The sequence below is a fragment of the Argentina anserina genome, chromosome 6, assembly GCF_933775445.1.
Source record: "Argentina anserina chromosome 6, drPotAnse1.1, whole genome shotgun sequence".
In the NCBI taxonomy this organism is placed as follows: Eukaryota; Viridiplantae; Streptophyta; class Magnoliopsida; order Rosales; family Rosaceae; genus Argentina; species Argentina anserina.
The window spans coordinates 29,746,723-29,758,787 of NC_065877.1; the positions used below are offsets into that span (position 1 = coordinate 29,746,723).

Below are 12,065 nucleotides of genomic sequence, written 5' to 3' on the forward strand. Positions count from 1 at the left end.
TAACAACCTTCCCGAATTCAATCGAGCTCGCCTGCTTGAATTCCGAATGGATAGCACATATGGTTCAACGTGTCTTGATTTGGAACAATCTTGCATATGCATTTCAGTTTTAAGAACCAATAATACCAAAATAGACACTCACGAAAATCAAAACACAACTGTATTAGTGTATCAATGAATATAGTAAACACAGGGACACATTTATACTTGTGAATTCAATATACCCCACACTATGAGTCTGTGACAATGGAAATTGAATACGAGATATTGTTTTCTTTCACAATAAAAAGGAAAGTTAATACAGTTTACACTAATGTAATAAAATTTAACAGAATTAAAAGAAAGAAAAAAAGAAAAGTCAAGATATATACACTGTAACTTGCAATTGTAAATTGTTTGGGTTAATCCTGCGTGCGTGAAAGGGACTTGTTCACCTGCTAGTCGCTTCAATAAACCTACCAGCCTTCACATTCACAGACCTCAAAGCTCCTCCATTTTCTCAAAAAGCTTCACCCTTTCAACTCTGTCTCTCTCCCTCGATCTACCACCATGGCCTCCAATGGTGCTTCTCCGGTCAGTCCCACATTCCTTCTTCAAATGCTCTAACTACTGCCTTTTGATCTCGATTCAATTTTGGGTTTTTAATTCTCAATTTTTATCAATTCACAGAGAGCTGCAGACCCAGAGAATAGCTTGGAGAAGATCAAGCGCCAGCTCGCTTCCGGTTCGGGTCGCAACTTGCTCCAAGGCCCACTCCTCAAGCGATCCGAGACTGTAAACTATCCCCCCTAATCTCTCTCTCCTTGTGATTGTTAGTCTTTGTATGATTCAATTTCGGCTTATGGTATTACCTCTGTAGGATCTAGTTAGCTTACATTGCATAAGCTTCAGTTGATTGATTGTTATACAAGTTGTATGAGCTCGAAACCCCAATTGTTCTATTTCAAAGCTTGAATGAGTTCCCAAAATGGAAAAATTGTAACTTTGATTGTGATGAATGATGAATGACATAAGAAACACCGAAAGAGTTGATCTTTGAGCTTGGTTTTGGTAGTTTCTTTATATTTTATGGTATAGAGAGTAAGGTAAGTGCAGAGTCTTTTCGGTGCTAAGAGCTGTAGACATTAGCTGAATTAGTTGTCATTTTGAATATAACAGCTGCGGAAATGGAACGAGCGGTGGGTGATCTTGGACCCGACGACAGGGAGAATGGAATATAAGTTAGTTTTTGCTACTCCTGCCTCCCGTTTAAGTTTTATAAATGCCATTGACTGATGACATTGTGTTTTTGTTATGATTTAGGATTAGGAGAAATGAGCCGAGTGTGAAGGGAACCATTCTGTTTGATGCAAACAGCACAATCGCCCTATCTCCAGTGAACTTCAAGTAAGATTGATCTTTGCATAGTAGCCTGATTTGTACATTCATTCATCTGAGCAGCTGTTAATTTTGATGTTTACCCTCTTTTGTTTTGTAGTGGGATGCCAAAGTATGATGGCTGCTGTTTCTGTATCCTTTTGTTTTACTCAGTTGTTTAAGTAACGGTAAAAGCATGAGGTTATACTTTTTATTGCTATAAAAAAATAAACACCCCTGTCGATCAATCCAAATATATCATCTTGCGTGCTACTTAACTAAATTCTTTAGATATTGGAACCCCGCAGAAGAAAGACTATTTCCTTTGTGCAGAAACTCCTGGTGCAGCTAGAGCTTGGGTATCAACATTACAGTAAGTTTTATCCCTTTTCAGTACGGTCTAGTGATTTTCTGTGATTAGTAGCTAATCCATTGAGATAGCTTGTGTCTTATGCCTTTTTTTATTTTTGCCCCTCTGAAAAATTAGAGCAACACAGTTGGTACTAAAGGCCCATAAAGAAGCTGTGAATTCCTTGAGCGGCAATGGTTCAGCAAAACTAGGAACTGTTGCAGCAGTTGTTGCTGCTGCCAATTCAACTGCTGCAGAGAGTTCAAAGGAAATCGAAGCAGCAATGCATATCTCTTTAAGAAATGCTTTGGGAATTACAACCCAGAAGACAACTGATGGTCCCATGGATGATTTTGCAGTAATGAAGGTGCGCCACCTAAATTCATATTTGAAATGTACTAAATTTTCTTTTTATTATTAATGATTAGCTCTCGTTGCACTTCTACTCAATCATTTTTTTAACTAGCATGGCTTATACTCTTATAGGGGTGTAATGAAGAGGATATTTAACACTTTTAGAAGGTAATACACACCTATAATGTTTAATCACCGTTTGAGCTCAATATAGATTCAAGCATGGTAGAGTATTGATTCTTTTCAAAGTTGTGTGAAAGCAAGATGGAGCGTAAGAATAAATTTCTACTTGTAAGGTTTACCAAAAATAAGGGGGTGGGAGTTGTTGGTAATCATTTTCTTAGAAGTATGGGGGAATTTGGAGTTTTAGGTGTAGGTTCCAGTCGTGAAAACATGATAGTTGATAGTGTTTAGTCAGGGAATGTATATATGATAGTTGCATGGTGGAATGATATTATGGCTGCATGAGCCTATGAGTTTGTAAGCTAGTGACATTCCTTGTCAGTAATTTGATAGTATATTGAGTAAAACCCTTGTCAGTAAGTTGATAGTGTAGTGGGTGGAACCCTTAAATGATAGTTATCTTCTACATTTGTCAAATCCTTTTTGGGTACACATCGTGGAACAGTTTACAGTTTGACTTGGGTAAGTTTTATCCAGCTATGTGAGTTATATTGGTATGACGGAGATGGTTCAATCATGATGTTGAAGGGTTTTTAATTATTAGCAGAGATATTGAGGTCGCTTGGCTATTAATAGAGAACTTTTGGAGCTTCTAAATTTCTGGACAAATCTTACCCATTGCGTCTAAGCCTGCCTTCTATGCGTGTGCAATTTCCTTTTGCATGGGATTTTGGCATTGGTGTACAAATAATCTGACTATCTTTAATATTGTAATCATCTAGTTGCACATGGCCTATGTTTTCTGAGTATGTATCTCTGTTCTTTAGGAGACACTGAGGGTTAAAGATGAGGAACTACAAAGTTTGGCTCGGGACTTACGAGCACGTGATTCAACAATCAAAGAACTTGCAGAGAAATTAACTGAGACCGCTGAATCTGCCGAGGCTGCAGCCTCAGCAGCTCATACAATTGATGAACAAAGGAGAATTGCATGTGCAGAAATTGAGCGTTTAAGAAAAGATTTACAGAAGCAGCAGGAATCTTCCATGTCAAAGGTATTGATGAGGTCTCATATGTCTATAAATCTTTTCGTATATGTGTTCTAAGTAGAAATGATTTTTATTGTTAGAGCCCCTTAAATGGATCTGGTTTTTCTTGTGGCGTTCTCTATATTTGTAGCTAAAAGATTCTGAAGGAAAGGTTTTGGACTTGATCAAAGAAAGAGAGCAATTAATCAGGCAGAGAGACTCTGCTCATCAGGAGGCTCACATGTGGCGTACTGAACTAGCAAAAGCTAGAGAGCGTGTTGTGATATTAGAAGCAGCCGTTGTGAGAGCCGAAGAGAAGGTCAGGGTTGCAGATGCAGATGCTGAATCTAGAATAAAGGAGGCTGTGCAGAAAGAGTCAGCTGCGCTGAATGACAAGCAGGAACTCCTCGTCCATGTAAATAAGTTACAAGCACAACTTCAAAGGTTAGTTTGCCTGGCAATAATAATGTGTTAATCCTTTTAGCCCCTCAACTTTTTCAACAAGTTATTTTATCATTGATGGGGATAGTAATGACCCCCCTACTTCTGGATAAAGACCGAATGGCTGTGGGTACTTGGGTTGTATATTCTTTTCTTATTTTGGGCTCTGTGCGGATGGGTTATTGATTGAATTGGTCAATAACAAAGAGAGTTATCTTGAGAAAGTCATTGGCATAATTTATCTAGTTCTAAGTTATGCAGGTGCATAGTTAATTAATTATATTTTGCTTGTTACAGAGAACATATTGATAAGCAAGTGTTCGAGGAAAAATCAGAGTCTTGCTCAGATATTGGCAATGCACCCCTGACTAAACATGTAGACTTATCTGACGAAAATGTTGATAAAGCATGCCTCAGTGTTTCTAGATCAGTTCCAGTACCAGGAGAGAGTGTAGTCCATATGGCAGGGGATCAGACCAACCTCCGGCCAGTTGGAGATGGTGAATGGAGTGATATTCAGGCTACAGAGTCGAGGATAGCTGACGTAAGAGAAATCCCCCCGGAGTCCAACGGAAGCAGCTTAGATATTCCTGTTGTTAGCCAACCAGATTGTAACCATCATGATCAAGGGGGGAACACTTTTCAACAGCCTTGAAAAGTGATGCGTTTGTAGAGAAGACTATATAGAAGTCAGTTATAGGAGGAACGAGAACTTGGTGTTTTCTTATTCAACAAATTGATTCTGCAGAGATTACTGTACGCATCCGTCGTAGTGGGTCGGACACTGACAGACTATGAAAAACATGTTGAAACCCGCCTTTGTGTAATGGTTCCATGTGGTTATTATACCCAGTACATACAACAATTCCTCCCATGTCTGTCCATACTGCTATAATGTATTCCTAACTCACTTATATTGAAGAGGTTGCTCTTAAAACTATCCACTGAGCTTACATTCTTCCGGCTGTCTCTTCTCCATTGTGCTCTCCCCCTTTTTGCTAGACTTTGTATCTTCACTATCTTGAACTATACAGTATACAATACGTTAATTTCTTAAGTTAGTAACTCTGGTGCATTTCTCGTTGGTTCCAGCAAATAGATTATTTGTTCTCGTATAGAAGAACTTCCAAAATTTAGCTCTATTGTTGTTTAGGAATGGATAATTATATTATTTACTCATTACTTCACTCTTGGTCAGATTGCATGTACATCAAATGCTATCTTGAATCAAAGTCATGAATGACACTGTCAAGGGAACAAAATGATGTGTAACCTTCATTGTAAAAGCCACGTACATAATCAGTATTGGTGTTTTGACATGCATTTTTCATTAAACCTAACCAAAATATTTCGACGTGTTCATACAAATGTCAATGATATTCATCTTACTGGCTAGTCACACAACTTTCATCGATCATAAATTCATAATGTTGCCACGCTTCTTGTTTCCATGTCATGTGTTATATGTCTGGACGTACATATATAGCATTGCAACAATACTATACAATTTTTTAGATTCTACTACTTTATCTCTTAATGTTTCTTTATGTTCGGAAGAAATCAGTTTGTGACATGTATGTATACTTTATAATTGATTGAGCTGTTGGAAAAAAACCAATACTAATTCATAAAGATCAGGACGTTCAGTTACTGTTATACTTGAGGTTTGAGGTTTATTGAGGAGGCTATGTAACAGACTCATATGGCTTTTAGAGTGTATGGAGTTAGCTTGTTTTGCATGTTTTTCAGTTTAGCTTGTAGAGTTCAGAATTTATGGAGCTTGTTTTCAAATTTATAATTTAAGATTTAGAGTTTAGAATTTATAGACCCTTTTTTGCCAACCCCTAAACGTCAAGCATTAATATCATCTCTGCGTCAAGTACATGGAGGGGTCATGGAGTTTTTTTTTTTATTTGTTTTTTTTTTTTTACAAAAGTAACGATGTTGTTGATCAACATCAACAATGGTTATCAACAACTCATCAATACCAAAAAAAAACATATTGTTGATCGATAAGCTATAGCTGGCTAGTGGTATAGCTTGTTTTCGGAGTGTAACAGAAGATGATCAAAGTTAGGGTTAATCTCTTGGTCGTAGGACGGTAGGCAGCAGGGTCAAAAACTTACAATAGTTGGATGAGGTTCAGCAATGTAGCGTCATAATAATGTAATGACTAACATTAACGGAAAAAGATTTGTTGAAACATGATAGTGTCACTACATAATTATTTAATACTCTTAATTAACCTGCCTATCCATGCCTATCAATCAAACAGCAAATGACTCAAAAGTAAAGTCGATCAACGTGCAGCATTCTATACACAGCAGAACTGCAGATCGACTCCTAGCTGTAAACTTGCTTATCTATACACAGTCATAAACTTAGTGGATGGATCCACAGCCAATTGAACTACTGGTCTCAACTCATCCCAGCAGCTTCCGACGTCAGTAAAGAATTCATCTGTTTCGCTTGGATATAGAGAGAGCTCATTCCTCATGAAGGATGAACTATTGCGCGATGCTGCTGTCATTGAATTTGCCTCATGATGGTGTTCATCAGCTAGAGAGGCGAACTGCGCTCCATCAAACCAGTGATTATTCGTTACACCACGATGGACTTGTTCCACAACTGGCTTTCTTTCATTAATATGTTGCATGACTGCCGAGTCTTCGAGGCTCGAATATGGATCGTGAGTACTGCAGTTCTCGGACTCGAAGCTGCATGTTTTTGAATTTGAATAAGTAGTATTAGGGTTCTGCTTGGTTGCTGTGGCTTCTTCCTTCCCACTTGGCGTGTATTTCTTATAAGATGGGATTCTTTTGAAAACTCTGCAGAGTGTCCAAACTTCCTGCAATATGACCAAACCAATATAAAAGGTAAGAAAGTTTAACAACAACGACGCTTTGGCCGAGTGGTTAAGGCGTGTGCCTGCTAAGTACATGGGGTTTCCCCGCGAGAGTTCGAATCTCTCAGGCGTCGTTTCTTTTTATCACCTTTTTATTTTAATTTCAAATACAAGGTGCATATCAAATTATCAAGTCATTACAACTTGACTTCTAGTTCTATCGGTCACATTCAATCTACAAATGGCCTACATTTATAAATATTGTAAGAAAAACAGCAGCTCATGTGAGGACCCGAGTCCATTATTTTGTTCACATTAAACTTTCAAATGATCAACATAAATGCATGATAGTCGCTTTTTAGGTCTAGTTATTACAAATCAAATCATGTGAAATCACTATCAACTCATTCTCATTAGAACATAAGAGTATACTATTGAGTTATTGTATACATACATGTATGTTTGTAAGCAGAAAAGCTAGATTTATGTTGTTTTCCTTTTGTTTGCTCAATACATGAGCATTTTTATTTACTCTATCTCATAGATAGAGTACTCAAAACGATACTTTTCTTGATATAGCTGGGTTCAAGGATGACCGTTTGCGTGAAGACTCACAAAACTGTGACCCCCCAAGTAATGATCATCCAGACTAGCTAAGAGTTAATAAAATTTAAAGGAAGTATATTAAAGAGTGAAATCTTACAGCTTCTTGTGTATTGTCTTTGGCATTGAGGAAGTTGGTGGTACTTTTCCCATTAGGTGGAAGGCGAAACTCATTCATCATCCACTCAGTTTTGGTGCCTTTGCCTGCACTCCCTCGGTAGTACACTAATGATTTCTTGAGGCCGATGCATTCTAGAGGTTCTTTACCTGAATAGATGGGTTTGTCAATGCCAGTTGCTTTCCAAAATCCAGACCCTGTCACTCTGTTTGGTCTTATGCTGTTTCTGTATTTCCTCCCTCTTCTGCAAAAGAAGTAGGACTCTTTGTCTCCCACAGTAGTGCTCACTGCTTCAGTGTAAAGACCCCCATTAGAACATCAAAAGTGTACTGTATTTTTTAGTGTAAATCGGAAAATGGTGCTAACATGCATGCATGAGACATGAGTACGTGTCATATATATATAATCATGTATTCCCTCTAATACGTATTTTCATTCAGGCATTGAATACGTGTCATATATATATAACTTCAGTTTCTCTTGTATTCATGATACTGGAGTATGTCCAATCTATACCAACCGAGGTTAGCTTCAGAATACTTCACTAAAACTTAAGAATAGTTACTAGTCTTAAAATCAAAATTGATTGGTATGATTAACCAAATAGTTAACCGTCCAGTTGCATGCTTTTTTTTGTCAAGTGATCGATGATTCCATCAAGGACCGCTAAATGATCCCAGCTGTATTGTCAAAGAATTCGAAAGCTAGTTTCATTTAAATGATTGCTTTTCATTCAGAGTAAACTTAAGTAAGTAACCTACATATAATTCGATTTAAAGTGCTACTCGGTAATTTAAAGAAAAAAAATCAACTACGCAAAGATTGGCTGAAAGCACTCAAACCAATTCTTTCATCATATGTGAAGATGATGATATCCTGTTTGGTCAAAGAAACATATCGATCTGTTATCTGTAGGCTGGGACACATACATACAGACATCATCTATCTATATATAACTAGCTGATCTAAAAAAGACATGTATGGAGTACTACTAAAACCTAGGTTATTCATGAGTACGTATTAGAAAACCTACAGATTATAACTGAAGCATATCATTAAGAACGAACTGATGAAGTAGCTAGTATATAAGCTAAAATTAGCTGATCGTCGCGAATAGCGTACTTGGAAGATCCCAGGGATCATATTTGTAGATATCAATCTGTCTGATGAGTTGATCCAATCTAGTAGAAGTTCTTGTACTAATATTTTTCTTCTCCACCTTAACGGGCAAATAAAATCCAACAAGCTCTTCATCTGTAGGATGAAACCGAAACCCAGGAAGAATCCCACCTGCTACTTCCTCGTCATCATCCTTGAGTTTCCCCTGTGCTTCCTCCATCTCTTGATATCAGCTAGATTTGGTGCTTCTTTCAGCGCAGGCTTATAATATTCTAGCTACTCGATATATCTCTAAGTAGAAGCTTCGATATCTTATATAGAAGTCCGAGTATCGATCTTCAATTCAAGTCTTACCACAAAAAATAATAATAGATATTTAAACAGAAGAATAGTGTACCTCATAATCAATTGTCGCTGGTTGCATTGCTTGGTCAAGTCATAAGGGCTTCCTTTTGAAACCAATCAATTAAAAGAGGCTAGGTCTTAGAAGAACCAGTCTCTCTCTATCTCTCTCTCTCTCTAGCAGGGTCAAGTCTTTTTTGTACTGATTATATGTGACTTGTGAAACAAATAGAGCAGTAGTTTTCTCCATTAATTAGGTCATGAAGGTATAGTAGACTCGCAAAAAGTTAATCATGTATGGAATGATAAAAAACAAACATGTGTCATCCAGGACTTTCTAAGTTGATCGATCATAAAAAGTCCACCTGTGCAGGCAACTAGGCATCACCCCTTGACTATTAATTGGGTATTTTTCGACCGGAAGCTAGCTATCTCAATTGGTAAGAGAAACATTATTGCTGGTAGAGGTAATCGAAAGCTACGTACGTACTGCTATATTCATTAAACCCTAACTATATTAATTTGGAAGAGTATATATATTTCTTTTGCCTCCTAAGTAGACCAGGCCAGCTTCCCATTTAAAGCAGACACGTAAGAACCACATGCACCTGATCGTATTAGATCGATTGCGTATCAATAAGTTTTTCTTAATTTGCTTCAGTAATTTCAAGGTAAACACTAAATTGCAATTTAAATTTCAACGCTACATGCAAGCTGTTGATGGGCATTAATCTAAATACCTCTTGTTTGATGTGTTCGATAGTTTAGTCGACGTCTATCTTAATTTTCCACTAGGCAGGCATCAATGTTGTATATGTTCGCATTAGCAATCGTAAACTCATAGTCCGAATGCGTATATAAGTGTATATATCTCATTGTCATCAAAATTTTGATGGTCTTCAGCTCGCTAGATAGTACAATTCACCCAGTACGTACGTACTATGTACATCTTAGAATTTGAAATCAAAGAAATCCAAGATCAAAGCACGAGTTGAGGAGGAGAAAGATTATTCATCATGCCAGAATATATATATATATATATATAGTCTTTATCCAGAGTGAAGCTTCACTCTGAAATTACAGAGTGAAGTTCCAATTTTGAAACACTTTTTGGTCTAGTTTTTTCACCATAAGTGATTCAATATTTAGGTATGTTATTCAAGATCATCTCTACAAAATTTCATCTAATTCGGACATTGTTAAAGTATTGAAATTAGATTAAATCAATGAATGAATTAAAACTGTTCAATGTGAACCGTTCGTGTAATCTCAATTTTAAAAGCTCAAACCATTGTCAAATTAGATAAAACTTTGTAGAGATGATCTTGAATAACATACCTAAATATTGAATCACTTATAGTGAAAAAATTAGACCGAAAAGTGTCTCAAAATTGGAACTTCACTCTGTAATTTCAGAGTGAAGCTTCACTCTGGATAGAGACTGATATATAGTACCGTGCGATCCTCGATCAGTAATCGAGATTCTTAATAAATTAAGTACCTATGCATTTTTTCCGAACATCGCTAATTATATAAATTTCAGTGATTCAGTCTTTAATTACGTAAAGGACTACATGAGCAATACATCGACCATTATTTGATAACCATTTTCCGCTCAATTTTTCCACCAGCATGGAAATTTTCTTCTTATACTATAACCTATGGGAGTATTTATGGTCCCAACTTCCACATTAACCTTCCTTATCGGTCAAGTTTACTCTGTGCGGACCACACTTCTCTGATGAGGAATTTAGAACCATGTAGTTTTGACAGATCGAGACACAGACGACGTATATGGATACGCATGCAGTAGAATCCAATAGTACCTTCAAATACCCAGACCCTACTACTTCACATTTCCAAGTCAACTATGCATACGTCAATATATAATTTCACGATACTTACATACAAAGTCCAATTCTATAGATCGATATATATCGAGATCTTAGGGAGGTAAAAGTCAGGTCTGTCAAGAAGCTTCTATTCACAGACAAACCTAATTAGGTGATCTGCAACTAATATTCACAAATCACAAACGGATTATATGTAACTTGACCGAATATTCACCCCGATCAGAATATTAATACACTTCTTGCCTATAATCGATGCATATACTGATCCATTTATAGCTTCTAAGAAATCTTACACAACCAAACTATCATAATTTTTAAATTTTTGCAACACATACTTGTGGTTCTTATAAGAGTATGGTAAAATATATAGTTCATGAAAATATTAGCGGAAAGTATAATTCCAACCGCCATGGGGAATTACAAAACTGAATGAAAATAATAGCGGAAAGTATAATTCCAACCGCCATGATCATATAATTTGGCCAAATTAAAGAAGGGGAATGACCAGTGTAAATGGAATCATTTACCCTACACAGTAATACAGACACAAAGAATGGCGCTTACGTACGTTTGCCTTGGTAACTTGTATAAACACTCATTGACTCCTACATCAAAGCAAAGTTTATAACAATATTATTGTTCGTAGGGTCAATGTTCAGCAGTGAATACTGAATACATGTTTTGGTTTTATCTCGCAATTATTGACACAACACCTATTTGTACAGTACAAGTATGTTTTATGGCCCCATATGTGTCTGATTTCGTCTGTAAGTAGCATCTGGGGCGGATCCTTTCACAAAATCAGGATGCTCAAGCATCTTAAGTAAATTAGAAAGAAAAAAATTTGGTATTAATTTTTTTTAATTAGAATTAGTATTTCCTACTCTTTTTCACACTCAATTCCCCACTAATACTTATACATACACTCACCCACACTCGATCTCCTCCCACACCAACCTCTTTAATCTCACATGGACCACTAATTTTTTTTTCGTTTTTTTTTCGTTTTTCTTTCTTTTTGTGTCTTCTTCCCCCTTTTTTTTCCATAAAATTAAATCCCTAACCCTAAAAACTAAAGCTTAATTCTTAATTAGATTGATAGATCACACTTGGGATTGGGCTCACTCCACCATTCCACAAAGAAGTTATGTGCGGCCTCCACTCCTCTAGCGAGCACGAGATGTCATGATCGAATTGGGGATTTTCACATTTGGGATTTCTGGCTTTCTGCGTTTGCTTTCCATCCACCCTCAGTTACATATGCTTGGAAGTATTTAGATGCAGATAATGTAAAACAATCAGTTCAAAAGTGTGAATCGCAGATTATTTTGGGTACATTATAAAAAAAAAGACCAAATTTCAAATCCTCTCTAGATTACAATTTTAGATCAAGTGTCCCCTAAGCACCCGTCCATGATCCGCCACTGAGTAGCATGGCAAATGTTGGCATTTTTTTACAATATGTCAAATAGATGATATGATCAAAAGGGATCGATCGGTTTTTCGAATTAGCCCTTTAGCTCGTCGAGTCATA

General features: G+C 36.8%; 2 protein-coding genes and 1 non-coding gene across 4 annotated transcripts; 2 read left to right on the forward strand and 1 right to left on the reverse strand.

The window, feature by feature from the left end:
• Positions 1–428: 428 nt before the first annotated feature.
• Positions 429–4,609, forward strand: LOC126798477 (uncharacterized). Its single transcript, XM_050525458.1, has 10 exons — positions 429–573; positions 670–774; positions 1,159–1,220; positions 1,303–1,386; positions 1,478–1,509; positions 1,648–1,729; positions 1,844–2,072; positions 3,010–3,237; positions 3,362–3,654; positions 3,949–4,609. Exons 1-10 carry the CDS (start codon positions 550–552, stop codon positions 4,304–4,306), a joined length of 1,497 nt encoding a protein of 498 aa, XP_050381415.1. The 5' UTR covers positions 429–549; the 3' UTR covers positions 4,307–4,609.
• A 1,198-nt stretch (positions 4,610–5,807) lies between these two features.
• Positions 5,808–8,666, reverse strand: LOC126798910 (transcription factor JUNGBRUNNEN 1-like). 2 transcript variants are annotated; one of them, XM_050525995.1, is made up of 3 exons: positions 8,340–8,666; positions 7,200–7,507; positions 5,808–6,499 (listed from the first exon to the last, which is right to left on the reverse strand). In XM_050525995.1, the coding sequence occupies exons 1-3, from the start codon at positions 8,554–8,556 to the stop codon at positions 6,011–6,013; spliced, it is 1,014 nt and encodes a 337-aa protein (XP_050381952.1). In that variant the 5' UTR covers positions 8,557–8,666; the 3' UTR covers positions 5,808–6,010. The 2 variants fall into 2 exon arrangements, with proteins under 2 accessions (XP_050381952.1, XP_050381953.1); XM_050525996.1 differs by having other exon boundaries at positions 7,200–7,504; positions 8,340–8,662.
• Positions 6,549–6,630, forward strand: TRNAS-GCU (transfer RNA serine (anticodon GCU)). The gene has a single exon. It is a non-coding gene; the product is annotated as a tRNA-Ser (tRNA).
• Positions 8,667–12,065: the final 3,399 nt, after the last annotated feature.

Coding starts and splice junctions, on each gene's coding strand:
- LOC126798910 (XM_050525995.1), bottom strand. CDS start 8,556: ATGGAGGAAGCACAGGGGAAACTCAAGGATGATGACGAGGAAGTAGCA. Junction 7,508..8,339: donor TGATCCCTGGGATCTTCCAA/GTACGCTATTCG, acceptor TTTACACTGAAG/CAGTGAGCACTACTGTGGGA. Junction 6,500..7,199: donor AAGACAATACACAAGAAGCT/GTAAGATTTCAC, acceptor GTCATATTGCAG/GAAGTTTGGACACTCTGCAG.
- LOC126798477 (XM_050525458.1), top strand. CDS start 550: ATGGCCTCCAATGGTGCTTCTCCG. Junction 1,221..1,302: donor ACAGGGAGAATGGAATATAA/GTTAGTTTTTGC, acceptor GTTATGATTTAG/GATTAGGAGAAATGAGCCGA. Junction 1,387..1,477: donor CTATCTCCAGTGAACTTCAA/GTAAGATTGATC, acceptor TTTGTTTTGTAG/TGGGATGCCAAAGTATGATG.